The 16,731-nt window shown below is 39.7% G+C and overlaps 1 protein-coding gene across 2 annotated transcripts in view; it reads right to left on the reverse strand.

The window, feature by feature from the left end:
• Positions 1-16,731, reverse strand: part of Osmr (oncostatin M receptor) — a 60,802-nt gene that overhangs the window by 19,874 nt on the left and 24,197 nt on the right. For both annotated transcript variants that reach the window (XM_074077572.1, XM_020166651.2), the window contains 4 exons: positions 14,769-14,940; positions 11,068-11,340; positions 9,735-9,870; positions 9,054-9,205 (listed from right to left, as the gene is read on the reverse strand). In XM_074077572.1, the coding sequence (XP_073933673.1) occupies positions 9,054-9,205; positions 9,735-9,870; positions 11,068-11,340; positions 14,769-14,940 (733 nt within the window). The remainder of the gene's footprint in view (positions 1-9,053; positions 9,206-9,734; positions 9,871-11,067; positions 11,341-14,768; positions 14,941-16,731) is intronic.

Below are 16,731 nucleotides of genomic sequence, written 5' to 3' on the forward strand. Positions count from 1 at the left end.
GATCCACTCTGTAGACTGAGCTAATGGACCACTATTCTACACGGGTAGAACTGATTTTAAAAGCACTGCAAAGCTTTGAAAGCTGAACTGTTGTTGGAACCTTGACTCACAAAAGCCAGGTTGAAATGCAGCCCAAATCTAACTAGGTCAATTGTCAATTAAAACAAAACTCTCAATATTCTTCATACCAAGAGTTTCACATAATACTTGAGATGTCTAGAATATAATCCAAAATAATTCAGCATGCAAAGAGCCAGGAAAATCTCAGCTCAAATGAGAAAATCAGTCAATGAATGCCAGTAAAAAAGGTGACCCTGAGGTTGGAATTATTTGTGAAAAGCTTTTAAACAAGTATAAACGGCAATCAGGAACATTCTCAAAACAAATGGAACATCTCAGCAAAGGAATAAAAGATGAAAAAGAAATTTTAGATCTGAAAATAACAGAAAAAAAGAACTCATTTGGGAGGGTCAACAGCAGAACAGACATGACAGATGAAGGAGTGGGTGGGCCTGAGGGTAGAGCAATAGAAATGAAGAAAGCCCCAGTGAAAACTGGGATTCTAAAAACAAAAGCTCTAGCACTTGCTAAAGTTCAAGGAGGAAAAAAAATGCAAAGATTAATAAATAATGAGTCAAATATCCCCAAATTTGATGAAAGACATAAATCTACAGATTCAAGAAGCATGGGATAATTGAGTGTCAGTGGCTCACACCTGTCATCCTACTCTACTTGGGAGTCAGAGATCAGGAGGATGGTGGTTCAAAGCCAGCAGGGACAGATAGTTTGAGAGACCCTATCTCAAAAATATTCAATACAAAAAAAGGGATGGCAGAGTGACTTAAGTGCCTGCTTAGCAAAAGTGAGGCCCTGAGTTCAAACCCCAGTACCACCACCAAAAATAAAGCAGCAACACAAGATAAAACCACACACAGAATAAAAATCCAAGACATCTATCTTAAACACATAGTGATCAAGAAGGTCTTGTGCTGGACATGGTGGTACCTGCTTGTAATCCCAGCTACTCAGAAAGCAAAGGCAGAAGGATTATGGTTCCAAGCCAGCCCTGGCAAAGTTAGTTTGAGACCCTGTGTGAAAAACAAAATAAAAACAAGAGGACTGGGGCATGGCTCAAGTGGTAGAACACTTGCCTAGCAAGTGCGAGGCCCTAAATTCAATCCCCAATACCATACACACAGAGAAGGTCTTGAAGATACATCAATAGAATTATCCTATCCAAAGACCAGAGAAAGATGACTGAAAGCTGGCTGTAGTGGCACATGCCTGTAATCCCAGCACTCAGAAGACAGAGGCAGGAGAATCAAAAGTTAGAGGCCATTCTGGGCTACAAAAGAAAATGCTGAAAAAAAAAATAAACAGAGCCTCAAGGTCCTTAAAAAATAACATGCTCTTTTTTGTTGTTGGGAATTAAATTTCACTCCTGCTGAGAACACATTTTATCATCAAGCTACATCCCTAGCCCCAATAAAAGAATTTCAACAAGGTCAAAAGTACCAGAAGTAGAAAAGAATGAGACAGGCTCAAAGTAATTAGTGAATAAATAATGACAGAAACTCATAGATGTATTGATTTATGTAAACTTCTATTCGAGAAGTTCAGAGAATGATAAAACGGTCTGGTACAGAAAACTATACCCAGACACATCATAATTAAACTGCTGAAAGGCAAAGATAAAGACAAAAATGTAAGCAGCTTGATAAATAGGTTACGTTACATACAGAGGAATGCTTCAAATGACTGCACATTTTATGGGAAGACCACAGAAGAAAGAAAGTAGCGGAACATCTTTAAAGTACTGAAAGAAAAGGAGCCTCAAGACAGAATGCAGCGCCAAGCAGGGAAGAGGACAAGCAGAGCTAGGTATACTGGCTCAAGCCTGTAATAACAGGTACTCTGGAGGCAGAGATTGGGAAGATCTAGGTTCGAGGCCAGCCCAGGCAAAAAGTTCACCAGACTCCATCTCAACCAATGACTGGGGTCTGTCATCCCAGCTATGTGCAGAAACACAAATGAGAGGATCACAGTCCAGGATGGAGCATAAAGCAACATCCCATCTCAGAAATGGCTAAGCTGGGTGCTGATGGCTCATGCCTGTAATCCTAACTACTCAGGAGGATCATGGTTCAAAGCCAGCCAAGGCAAATAGTTCATGAGACCCTATTTGGAAAACACCCATCACAAAAAGGGCTGGTGGAGTGGCTCAAGGTGAAGGCCCTGAGTTCAAGCCCCAGTGCCACTAAATAAATAAATAAAACAAGAAAGGTTGGAGGAATGACTGAAGTGGTGGAGCACCTGCCTGGCAAATGCAAGGCCCAACGCCCTGAGTTCAATCCTCAGTACTTCAAAAAAAAAAAAAAAAAACCAACTAGCCTATCAGATGATGCCAAACTGAGAATTTTTCACTAGCAGAACTTCTCTAAAAGGAATGCAAATGGAGTATTTTAGGCTGAAGGAAATAACACAACAGGGAAACTTGTGGCTTCAGATACCAAAGAAGAACAAGAGAAATGGGTATTTGGGTAAATATCATACTGTTTTCTCTTGTTAAGTTCTTTAAGGTGTGTATGAATGCTAAAAGCAAAGAGTTTATCATTGTCTAGTAGGGGTCCCCTAGATGTAAGTGAACACACTCAATAATTAAAACCCTCCTGTGCACAAGATCCTACAGGAATGAAGACAGTGTCCGGCTTCTACACTGAAATATTAACTTGAAGATGCATGGCCACTCTCTAGATAGCTTTGGATTGATCCAGTTCTTCCCCCTTTATTGTTTGTAGCTCTCAAAAATAACTATAGAATGTGCTGGGAATGTAGCATCCTGAGATAACAGCCTGGGCTCTGAGCTGGTCCCCTCTAGAAACAGGATGTCCTAAGTCAGGAAGTTCTATGTCCCCAGGGTACAAAACCCAGGGCTGCCTGCTTTCTGAGGTCCTTCAGCTGCAGTGCAAGTGGGGAATGAAAGATGAGCCTCCATCTGCCGTGGGCAGCTTTCCTGAGCCTTGGGGGACTGGCTAGCAAGGAATTCTAGGTTTGTATTGTCCTTTACTGTCTATCTGTAAGTAACAAATCCTCTCTGCTTAACCATTAATTTCGGTTTCACTGGACTCAAGCACCGGAACCAGTCTGACAGACTGTGGCTTGCTGGCAGAGGGGAAGGGTGAGATATCTCTCACACCCAGTCCAGGTGGAGATGTAGGCCAGGGGTGCAGCAGCTGAACATGCAGGTGGAGGATTTATGGGGAAAGGATGGTGAGTGGAACACCAGTCAGCATCTCTTTCTTTTTTACACACACACACACACACACACACACACACACACACACACACACAGAATGTGAAAAAGCAGGCAGCATGGATGGAGGCAGAGAAAACCCTATGGAAATAGGAGCTCAGGGCACAATCACCTGGTTGTCTGGGACTTCTGTGATCATTCCTTCCTGGAAAACACTAGGTGCAGAACAGGACATTATTTTGATACAAGACTTAACACAAATAAAATGTTATAAACAGTCCTGTTGCAAGGTGACAGCTCAGGAGGGATCTGGTGACCAACAATGGACTACTGCCTGTTAAATGCCAATGTCACTCCAAATGAATATCCCAGAGACAGTCAAGCAAAAACAGTTGACCCTGATTTACCCTGCAATAAAAAGGAGGCCTGGTACCTGGGAGGCATCTTTGGGTAATGGAGAACCATATCGCCATCCTGGTGTCCTTTTGGTCCCCTCAGTCAGGGTGACCAATGAAACCAGTGACTTTAAACGGGGCCCTTTGTAATAGAAAGACTTGGAAGCCATTCAACAACTTGTGGTCCAGGCCAGGCCCTGTGTTTAGAACCTTTAGAATCTGCTAACCTGATGGAACCTCAGATGCCCAGAACCTCCAGGCATGGTGGATAAAGTGTGGCAACTGAAAACTGCCACTAGGGTGTACCTGCTGCTTGGATTTTGGGCAAGAATATTGCCTGAAGTAGTCACCAGATTTATTTTTTTCCTTCCCTCCCTCCCTTCCTCTCTTCTTCCCTCCCTTCTTCTCTTTCTCCCTCCCGCATTCTCTTCCTCCTTCCTTCCTTCCTTCCCTCCTTTTTTTTAACTTTAGATGGGGTCTCACTATGTTGCCCAAGCTAGATTCAAACTTGCAATCCTTCCACCTTAGCTTCACAAAGCTTGGACTACAGGCATTTACTCTTTTGCATGGAAGCTCCTCACTTGTTGGACGTGGCACTCTGGAGACCGAGCATCTTGCGACTAGAGTGCTACATGTGACACTGTGGAGTGAACTGCCCCTTCTTACTCGGATACTTGCAAATTCCACCTATTAAACTGGACAGGCTCAACAGAGCTCAATTATTCACTGTGCATTTGAGATCAGGAGCAAATGTAAGAGACTCCTATAAGGGATGCTTTAGCTCTTTCTATGGCTATGGAGATTCAAAAACAAGCTGACTAATGCTTGACACTATTTAGTGGTAGCTCTGCCAAGCTAAAAAGGGACAGAGTACATGGGCCACAGCTACCATCTGACTATCTTTTGACTAAGACTGGATATGGACATTGTGCCCAATAAGCCTAACTGCATAGAGTGGTGATGGCCATATTGGTTACCCCTACCACATCTTGCTGCTTGAAGGGTGAAGCTGGGGTCGGGGCGGGGGGATTGGGCTGAGGATGAAACCTGACCTGAAGGGCTATTTGGTACAGGGATGGTTTTCTGGGATCTCTATCTCTCCACCCATAAAGTCATCCTCCACTTTAGACTTTGAGCTGATAAGACTGGGATTGGGCTGTTAGCCTTCCTTGATATTTGTGACCTGACATCATAAAGCTTGCTGACTGCAGGGAAATATAAGTTCATGTGCCAAAATAATGAAACATCTGAGCAGCATAACTATGGCAACAGAAACATAACAAAATGGCTCAAAGATTGCAGTGTAGCAGTGGTATTAGAACAAACAGGCCAAAATGCTAAATAAGCAAAAGAAATACATATTTAAAGAAATATGGAGTCTAAGTGTTAGCATGCAGAAGATATAAGGATTTTAAACATGAACCTGATAAAATATACTCAAACACACAAGGCAAACATTTACAGAACAAGCAGAAATAATTCCACCAACAATGGGTAATTTTGATATGACTTTCCCAATTATTGACAGACTGAGCAATAAAATCAAGGATGAAAAAGATCTGAACAACACAACTAATATACTTAACCTACTAGATGCGTAGAACATTTATAGTTCATCACATAGGAGACCAAAGCCTGAGATTCTGCACTTCTACAAAGTTCTCAGGTGATAGATGCTGTAGTCCACGGACCACATGTTGACAGCCAGGTACAAGACCATAAAACAAACCTCAGTAAGTTCACATAGACATATTCTCTGACCACGGTGAAATTCTGTTAAAAATTAATAATTAAAAGACAGGAATTTCTTCTTTTGGGGAAACTTAAAACATAAATAGTTCATGAATTGCAGATGGTATCATATATAGTTCATTAGAACGAAAGTATTACAATGTCAAAACTTACTGGATTATTTTAGATGTCAAAAATTGATATTTCAATGGGAATTTACACTTTAAATATTTTATTTGTGAGCCAATATGCAATGTAAGAAAATAAAAGGAATAACAATAAAGTCAAGAAAGTAGAGGAAAACAGATTATGAAAATAAGAGTGGAAGTTCAATTAACAACAAAAAAGATACTATAAAAAGGATGTTTTCAAAGCCAAAATTTGGTTTAAAAAAACAAAATAGTTTAACTTCTATCAGAATTGAGTAATGAGAGGAAAGGTACATATAAACAATGCTGTGAATGGAAGAGACATAACAGGTAAAGCCAAAACTGATAAAGTAATGGACTTCTGCAAAATAGACTAAAAGACATTGAAAAAATAGATATAAAATTTAAAATTATTCAAAATCAAAGTCTAAACTGGAAGGAATTATAGAACAAATAAATGACAGGTAATTCCTTAAGCAAATAAATAGAAGGAAAAAGGAGACAACTTTTAAAAATCTAAAATAAATGAAGGAAGAAAAAGAATTTAAGAGCAAGCTAGTATGGGGTGGGCGGGAGTTGCGGGGAGGAGCTGATGGGGGCAATCTTACCAAAGTCTACTGGGAACTGGCACAATGAATCCCCGTACAACAAATACATGCTAATAAAAATGAACAAAGAGCAAGTGACAAATATTGACGGTCAGAAAGAAGATTTAACATAGATAATAGGAATTTTTAAAAGAGAAAACCAAAGGAAAGCACTGACAAGACTGGGGGCTGGCCTTTAACCTTTCTGTTGTATGTATTGCCTGACAACACAGTAGAGACTTGAACAAATACTAAAAAACATAATTCAAAAACTTTCTTCAAAATATGTGGAACTACATATTGAAAGAACATACCATGTTGCTGAAAAATACCAGCCTAAAATACTCAACATGTAGATAAAACTATAGTGAAATTATTGGATTATAAAGAAAAAGCTCTTTATGGCACATAGACAAAAAGACCAAATGTATTCTAATGGAAAAACATAGATTACCATTAACATTAGGCTTTCCATTGGCTTTACTTTATGCTAGCAGAAAAGGAGCAATTGAGTTTATGGTACTCAAGGGGAAAATGTAAGCTAAAGGATTTGGTATTTATTCAAACTGACTTTCAAATACAAAGACAAGTATTAAACTTTTATTGACATGAATTTGGGGGACTATTAGTCCCATCAGTCCTTTCTGAAGACTGTCTTAGAGAATGAACTTCAAATAACTAAAACAAGTAGACAAGCATTTGCATATGAACTAATAATGGTGAACACTGAAAATAGGTGCTTAAGTTTAGACCAAAAAGATCTAATAAGGTTTAAAGGCAGACACTAGAATATCTAATGTCTGTGCACTCTGGTGATGAAGATATAATACAATCAGTTTTAAAATTATTTAAAAACAAATTCAAATTGAGTGGCAAGAACACAAGCTTAAACACTTTAAACTGTTTTTAGAAATTGTGTTAGTGGTTATGGTACAAAAAAAGGTGAGAAATACATATGAGAAAAAATTTCAACTTTATGAATAGACATTAATAAAGACTTAAATGAGTACAAAAATATATCAAGTCCACGTATAGGAAGACATAAAGATATTAATTCATCCCAGTTACACTTACAGACTAAATGTAAAAACAATGGAAATGCTAATGGGGGTTTTCATAGAATTTGAAAAGCTAATTCTCAGATTTATAGAGAAGAGTATACAAATATCATGTACTCATATATGAAAATGGAAAGATGAGACTTGTGGAAACTATTTCAGGAATGGGGAGGGAGGGATAAAGGAGAGTGATGGAGGGAGTGAATTCAACTATGATATATTGTAAGAACTTTTGTAAATGTTACAATGTAACCAAATATAATAATAATATTATAATAATAATAAAATAAAAGAGTATAATGCCAAGAATAGTGAGAACACATATGATGAAGAGCAGGGTAAGATAAGGACTTACCTTACATCCAGACTCATCTGAAAGTTAAGTTCATTAATTTACTTTGATAGTAGTATGGCAATAGACAAACTCACTAGTGGAAATAAGTCCACTACACTGTCAAAACTGTGAGAGTTGCAGGTCAAATGAGTAGGGAAAGAAGAGCCATTCAACAAATAGAAATGGAAGGATGGCCACTCATAAGAAAAACTCAATGTTATATTCCTACCTCCTTTAATATACAAAAATAAATCCTAGATGGATCAGGGATTTAATTTTCTTTTTTAAAAACTTTAACATTTTTAGTAGAAAAGTAAAGGTTTTCTGATCTTGGGATAAGGAAAAGTTTCTTTAAGAGATTTTGGTATAGTTGTTTATACTAAATTGAGAACTTTTATCAATAGAAATGAAAAAGAAAATAAGCAGTTACGAACTGGGAGATTTTAGCCATGTACCAATCAATAACAAAGGACCAGCATCAAGAATATACAAGTAGCTCTTAACAATGAAAAAAGCATGAAACAACCCATAGAAAAGTACACAAATAGCATGAACAAGCATTTCATAAAGGAGGAAACAGATGTATTCAAAACACAGGAAGAAAATTTAACTACAAGAACACATAGACTAAGATCATCATGAAATGCCATCTTCAACTGGTAAAAATGAAAAGAGTGATAATACTAACTTGGGGAAAACATGTGAGTCCATAAGGTGGAAGTGTAACTGGAATAACCACTTTGGAAAATAACCTACTATTATCTCATAAGGTGAACGTTCAGATTTTTGAGGTCTCCATCAATTCCACTCTTAGGTAAATACACAAAGAAAAACAATTGTAGATGTGTACTAGACACATGTATAAAAATGTTCACAGTAATTAAAACTCTACCCACTAGCAAAAACCTTGATACTACCTGATGTTCATTGAAAGAAATACATGACTAAGATAGTGTAATTTGGGGGGGGGGGGGCTCTACTTGAGTTTGAACTCAGGTCCTTATACTTGCTAGGCAGGTACTCCATGATTTGGGCCTCGTCCCCAGTCCTAAAATAGCATATATTTACATGAAATGCTACATAGTGGTAAAATTAATGGACTATAAGCAATACCCAACAATATGTGCAAAACTTAGCAATATAATATTATATAGAAAGTAATTACTAGATTATTACACACAACTTTCATTAAAACCAAACAAAACAAAAACACATTTTTATAATTATACAAGAACCCAGAATATACACCTACGCACAATTTTAAGTAATAAAATTGGTGGAAGGAGAAGGGTGGGAAGATAATGGAATGGTTTATGTCTTAGTTTTGAATTTGTTAACAAGCTCATTGTTGCTTAAGACATCAAAACAAAAAATAATAGTAAAGCACACATCCCTGAGGGGAAGGTGGGAGGGACAGGTCTAAAGGATAACTGTCACTGAGGTTATGAATTAGGTAAAATTCCATAGCACATTCACTTGATTGCAGAGTGTGTCACACAAAGTTATGTTAGTGGCCACAGGGAGCTGTTACCAACTCCAGTCTCACCTCGATGAGTCAGATTAAAAACAATATTGACACTTCTCTTCCTTAAGTAATTTTCAGCTACAAGCGTGAAGTTGTACATTTCTTGGGAATCTTGAGTTATTTTCCAATTACATAAGTTATTGTGTTTACAACGTTTCTTTTCCCCAGAAAACCTTAAAAAAACAAAGCAAAACAATGACAGGGTTTACATTTTTGTCAAAGTAGATGCATCTTTATCCCTTGGGACTTTCAAACTACATTCCACATAATACATTGATCCATCGCCAACAAACACCAATGATGAAACTCTCATTTCAATGAATTTGATAGGTGTAATTAAATGTGCTAACTATGAAGTGCTGACTCCCCTTTGGGAGTAGTAAGAACATCAATTAATTTACTTTGAATACTCTTAAAAAGTCAGAAAAAATAGGTAGAACCAGACCATCAGATGAAAGACTATTTTCACATAAAGATGTACTATTAACCATCTTTCTTATTTTTATGGTACACATTCTTTAAGAAGAAAAAAACTCTCATGTAGTAAGTATTAGACACCTGTAATAGCTTGAAGATTTCCTCCTGATACCAGCAGGTCATTTTGAAATGAATTTATATGAAACAAATTTTCTGCATCTAAGTATAGCTTTTGTTACATTGTCACATCTTAAATCCTTCAATAATGTAAGAGAACTAACTTACGATTCGAATAAAGTATAACTTTGGGAAGGTTGTTGAGACCAGTCCAAGACAGTGTCTACCCCAGGATTCCACGTACAGCTCAAAGTCTTGAAGTCCTGGGTTTCACAAGAAAAGTCCTTGGGCTCCTCAAGGACTTCTGTCCATTAAAGGAAAGAAAAAATAAAACCAAAGATAAAAGACCTAATTAAACTCTTTTATTTCAAGATAGGTCAAACAAAAAGCTCTATTTGGGGTCTTAAACCAGAGTCATCCCAAACAATGAAGGGATCACTGAGGTAGAAGCCCATAGATCAACAGCCTGAGAAAGTCACATTTCAGGATCCCCATCATCTTGGCCCCTCCTCTTTCCGGATTCCCTGGTGATTTTCTGAGTTGCCCTGGGGATGGGTAGTTTGGTTATACAAGTGGTTGGCACTGTATACCTTTGAGAGAAGATTGGTCCCCAGTACTGGTGTATGTTTCATTTTGAATGCTGCGACTGACCAAAAGTCAGCCAGATTTTGTGAACTGGCAAAACTGAACAGTTAGGAGAGAATTCCAAGGACTGGTGAAGCTACTCTAAGATACCAGTCACTGCTTTTCCTGGGGGCCGTGCTAAGGGCACGCACAGATGAACTTAGCATTCAGGAGACTGGAATTATTTCCTTAGGTAACAGAAGCAGAGAGATGTCACAGACACTGCCCCACTGTCACAGAACACAGAAGGCCACTGAAGGGGTGCACAGAGACCTACAAAAACCCCAGCATGTTCCCACTCCACTGGTACAGCCCATGGAGCCAATTTGCACAATTAAAACAGTACTGGCCATTTGTTGAACTTCTGCATGCAGCTAGAACATGGGTACCAGGTGCTATCCGTGCTCCTTGATCCTCACGACCACCATCATCTCCATTTCACAGAGGTGGAAGGTTGACCAATGGGACAGGCCCAGCCAGGGAAGATCTGAACCCACATTTTCCAAGCCACCATCCTTGTTGCTTTTCTGTGGGTGGGTAACCTATAACCCTTCTCCTCCCTTTGCAATCATGAGAGAATTCCAGCACAGCTGAAATAAAGCAGGATATTTTCTCAGCAGTCAGGTCATGACCTGAACTTTCTCTCCTTTAATAATCTTGGTTTCAAGGAATAAAACTGTCAGTAAGGGCAATAAAACAACACAAAATCCAGGAAGTATTGCTTTAGGATATTGTTTAATGTATCTCTCCCTAGAAGAGTTGGGAAAGGACAGAAAATCAAGACCATGTGTGGAAATGTTTCCTTGTCTTTGGTAAAGGCGATTCAACGTATTCCATAAAAAATGAGAAGAGAGAGACAGAAAATTTGCACACTTACTTGAGACAAATAGAACCACGCCACTGACAATGTTATTCTTCTCATGACAAGAGACAGTTGTTCCTGATTTATTAATGAAAGAGACGTTGTTCAACTTGAATGCCAATACATTTGAATCAAGTTGTTCTCCATGAATCAGTTCTTCTTTCAAATAACAGAGTACATTAGTTAGATTGCTTCCAGCAACGTAACAAATAGTGACATTGGAACCTTCTTCCACCAGTTTACCTCTAGGGAATATCAGCAAAGACTTAGGTCCGGGAGGTTCTTTTGCTGCAAGACAAACAAAACAAAACAAAATGTTTGGTTAGAACTTCATTAAGAATTCAAGACAAACCCCTCCCACCTCACCCTAAGCAGATACCTTTAGCTTTTTCTGTCTTCTGGAGAAAATAGCCTTAACTCCCACACCAAACCCATACCCTTTGGTGCATGCAAAACAATCCTTTCCACTATTGCTCCTATTGTGACATGAACCGCCCCTGTTGCTGTCAAGATAGCACGTTATCATTACCACTGCTGATGACTGCACTATCGTTATCACTAGGTTATTACAATAGCAGTAGCTACTCTCTAGTCTAGAGTCTCAGCCATGTGGGAGGCTGTACCTCCTGTCATCCTTGCTACTTTACAGGTAGATACTTCTAGCCTAAGTCTGCTCAGCTAGTCAGTGGCACCAGCCACAATGAGATCTGGTAGCTGTACCCAACTCCCAAGCCACGTGTTCCTCAAAATCTGACAGAATAAAAGGGACCCTCCTCCAAAGGGTGTTTTTCTACTTCCTGAGTTTCTTTTTTTTCATCTGTCTTTTGGCACTTGGGTTGTTTTCCTCCCATGACTGAAGCTGCCCTGGGGCCAGCAGAGCAGGTTGTCATCATGCCTGGCTGGCTGCTGGGCTGACAACCAAGGTCCCTTGCCCTACACCTGGGGGCGGCTGTCATGACAACAGCAACTGGCTGTACAAGCAGCCAAGAAGGCAGCAGAGACTGCAGACAGCATTTTAGCCACGGCAGCTCCAGGACAACCACCGGTACAGCTGCAGTTGCTCTAGGTGTCTCCGCAGCCACTCCAGAAGTCTCCACTCCAGTCCATGCTGCATGCCTCCATCATGCTTGACAGCGAAGGGCGGACAGCCCTAGCACACACCACACCTGCAGACCAGCAGAGCAGGACAGAGTCCTTGGGCAGCAGACAGAGGACTTTGCTCCTGCATGACCTGCCCCTCTGTCCACATAAACTTCACTCTTTCCCTACGGATTCCAGTCCAGAAAAGCTCTGGCCTGTGCACTGCCTCCTTAGATGCAGCATGAGCCCCAATAAAGCCTTGTTCAGATGGGTTTATCTCACCTGTTCATGATTTCTGTCTGAAATTGAGCAGGTTGAGCTGGTTGTACTAAGAGCTGGTATGAAACACCCAGGATTGCCAGAGCTGAGAGCTGTTGACACAAGCTGCTGTGAGCTGGTTGGCAGAAAGCTGGTGCCAGTAAGGGAGTTACACTTGGCCTTGGTGATTACTATCCCAGTGGAGCAGAAGAAGCCTCAGCCAACTGGTAACAACTTCACATACACATTCCTTCCCACTTTCTCAGAAATGCCAGTCATTCATCTGTCATCTCCTTTTGCTCAGTCTCTTCTGTTTGTCCCCTTGTATATCAAAGTCACCAGAGCTCTCCCTCTTTAAGGAAACTCACTGTCTTCCCCACCCTCCTGCCACCTTCTTCAGCCTCTCGTCCCAGTTAGTCACCCTGAAAGAGCTGCCCGTCCTTGCCTCTAAGGATTCATTGCCTCTATTCACCTCAGCCTGCTGTAGTCCTCGCTGCCTGAAAAATTCACCAGGCGACTGGAAATTGCCATCACTGGCCTCACCTGTGTCATGTGGCCTGCATTGCCAGATGATTCTACTGTATAATCATGATTGAGAATCAATGCTTTGGGAGATAGGAACTGTCAGGTTTTCTATTTATTCTTGTGTTAGTTTTGAGGTTATGGTTTGAAGAAATCTTAGTGAAGTTCACCAAGGTTGTTTGTAGTGTGTTTATTTCCTTCTCTCTTACTGTCTTTTTAATTGATTTTTCTTTTTCTCTGTGCATGTATCCCTCTCTCAGAAGGATGTAAGGGTGACTAGCACAGCCTCTGGAGCCATATTTTCTGGGTTGGAATCCTAGCCGCCTATTTTAGTGATTCAATTACCTTGTTCCTTAACCTCTGAGCCTCAGTTTCCTCCTCTGTGGAGATACAAATAAAGCCTACTTTGAAGGGCTGATGTGAAGAGTAAATTAATGACTAGTGTTTAAAATGGTAGAAGGTAGGTTTCATTCTATTATTATCATTAATCTAAGCACTAGGTTACTCATGGGTTAATAGGTTGAGATAATAAATTTGCATAATTGCTTAACAAAGAAATGACCCTATTGTCAGAATTTGATTAACTGGTCAAGTGTATAATGAGATAGACAAATGCGTTGCTATAGAACTCATGGATAGCCTTAACTGGAGCATGCAGCTATAGTAAAATCCACTGTAATTTTAATTTCAATAAAATTAAGTTATCAAAATTGAGGGAGATTTAAAACATATTTGTCTATAATCTTATCACTCCAATGAACAGCTGTTTACCTTTTTTCCATATTGCCCCTTTTTTTCTAGACTGGGGATTAGAAAACAATGGCCCATGAGCAAATTCCCCCATCATCTGTTTTCATAAGCAAGGTTTTATTGGAACACAGTTAATCTCACTTTTTTTTTGTTTTGTTTTTACATATTGTCTATGGCTGCTTTCAAAAAACAGAAGTAAGTACAGAGACTCTCTGGCCCTTTACAGAAAAAGTTTTCCAATGTCCGTTCCGAGTATATACACATTTTGTGTTGTTTTAATGAAAGCGTATGCGCAATTTATGTCCTGTCTTGTTCACTTAAAATTTTATACAAGACACATTTTACACAAGACGCATTTGGAAAATGAATATGAAATTGTCTGAATTTTTGTAATGGTTAATCTTGCTTGTTAATATGATTAGTTTAAGAAATGCCTAGAAGATGAGTTAAGCACACCTCTGGGTGTGTCTGTGAGGGCATTTCCAGAGATGATTAAGTCATGAGGACTTTGATCTAATGAATGATTTAATCCACTGATGAACTCAAAATCTGAATAGACCATTGACAGGTGCTGGAGCTGTGGAAGGTGTGGCCTGGTTAGAGGAAGTAAGTCACTGGGGCTGTACCCTTTGGTTCTATATCTTGCCCTGGCTACTTCTTGTTTCTGCTCTGCTCGGGCTCTTGTCTGCCAGTGAGGTGAACAGCTCTCCTCTGCCACACACTCCCACTCCCATGATGTTCTGCCCAATTACATGGAGCCAAGCGACCATGGACTGAACCCTCTGAAACCATGAGCCAAAATAAATTATTCCTCCTTTTATTGGTTTATGCCAGGTATTTTGTCACAGTGATGACAAGTAATTTCACAGTGATGACAAAATAATTTCATAATTTCTCAATGAATAAGTTCAGAGGTAAAACCTTATAAATCTGTCTCTCAGTGGCAACTTTCACAACCATGCTTTTTAATTTCAAGACGGGCTAAAGGAAAATAATGTTGGTATCTACTCAGGGTTCCTCAAAGGGAACTTTCATGATTTGACTACTGATTCCTAAGTAATATTAAATATTAACCTAGTCACTCTTATAACCACTTCACTTCTTACCACGAACTTCCTCCCATGAACTCCACTTGCTCCAGAAACTCAGCTCTGGAAACTTGGCATCATCCACCATACTTTTTATTCTTACAAAGTGTGTTGCACATTCCAAAGGGAGCTCAGATTCCCAGCTCCAGTGGAGAACTTGGTTCCACTTCACAGTGGAGCTGTAATTTCCCTAAAAGTAAAGGAAATATTTGGAAACATAAAGCCATCTTGTCCTGAAAAATAGCTCAATCTCATTTATCCAAAAGCACAAACTTCATAAGTATAAGTGAAGTCCATTTGTAACCAGTCAATTCCCCTGGCTCCGATGTCTCAGTAGTTGTGCAGCTATGGCCTCCTGCCTCTTGAAAACTCAACCTTTAATTTCTATGACCATCCAATTCTAGAAGCCCCATGTGGAGCAAGTGAAGAGAAAACAGAAGCCACTTAAGTCATGGGGAAAAGATTAATGACAGAAGGTATTCACAGTGCTAGTCACAGAGAACCTAAGAAAATTCTTGGAAACTAGATTTACAGATATTCTTAAGTAGTTGTTTTAAGCCGGGATCTGATCACGTTAGCCATATCTCAGTAGAGAGGGCACCCCTTCATGGCACCCTAAGAATTCCATTATCTCCATTTCTGAAAGTCAACAGATGTCTCTCCATGTCTCCCTCAGTTTTCTATCTCTTGTCTTTTCAGATATGGTGGCCACATGAACCACACCCCTCTCTTAAGCTCCATCTGTCAGAATCTTAGGCCCCAGAGATGTCAATTGCATAGAATGAGTTATGTTGGTCTTTGGGAAGCTTGCCCAGGTTGAACTGAAATGGTCTTTTGGCACAGCCTTTGGTCTTGATCTTTCCAAGACAGTGGCCTTTCTATTTTCTAATTCAATAGGCTCCAGCAGCTCCATTACATCTTACTCCAACATTCAAGGTCTTCTACAATCTGGCTCCCACCAATCTCTCTCTCAGGAATCTTCTCTCTGGACCTAGGGGACTGCCCAATACTTTCGGAATACACCTGTGCTTTTACATCTCAGTGTTAGTTCATGCAGTATTCCTCGGTTAGTGTCCCACCCTTCCCTCTTCGTTAGGAATCAGTTCCATTCTTGAATCTCAGGTTATTCCTCATCTCCTTCATGAAGTTTTTTGTTTGTTTGTTTTTGTAGTGTTGGGAATGGAGTCTAGCGCCTCCTGCATGCTAAAGCAAGTTCTCTACCACTAAGCTACACCTCCAAACCCTATAAAGCCTTTCTTGTTCTTTCTTCTGAATTCCTCCTATCTCTACCGCCCATGATATGCCCTCCTGTATACTGTGTTTAGTTGTTAGTACTTGTCTGCGAACCTAGCATAGCCTGAGTGAGCAGGAACCATGCTTCCCTATTCTTTGTGGCTGATAGCTCCATGAACTCACTCTCCTCAGTGTGCCTTCTCCAGGACTCCTTTTTCTGTCCCCATAGCTGTGAGATGAAGACCATAAACACTTTGCACTTCCTGAGGAAACTGAGTCTGAGTCTTCCTCCATGTATATAAGGGCAAATGACAAGTCCTCAGTGAAGGGGATGGGATAATATGCATGTCACATAGCACCTCGAGGCAGCAACTGTGAGGCCTTCCCCCACTACGCCTGTGCCCTGTCCAGGTTGCTAAACCTTAAACTATGTTACTGGTAGGACTGAGAGTGCTGGAATGAGAACACCCTAGTCCAATAAGGCACATTTAATCGTGTACCTCCTTTTCACTCTACACAGAACTTTGAATTTTAAAGTGATTTTGTTTTATTTCATTTTATTATATTACTTTATTTTTAGATAACTAAACATATTATCTACAAGTTTTGAGGCCCTGATCCATGAAACTTTCACTATTTAATGTAAATAATCTTCAAACATTTTGCTTAAATATTTTAAAATTTAAAAGCAAATGCCAAACAACAGAAGAAAAGGTAAAAAAAACAATATTAATGATGGTTACTTTCC

Source organism: Castor canadensis, chromosome 6, assembly GCF_047511655.1.
Source record: "Castor canadensis chromosome 6, mCasCan1.hap1v2, whole genome shotgun sequence".
NCBI classification, from domain to species: domain Eukaryota; kingdom Metazoa; phylum Chordata; class Mammalia; order Rodentia; family Castoridae; genus Castor; species Castor canadensis.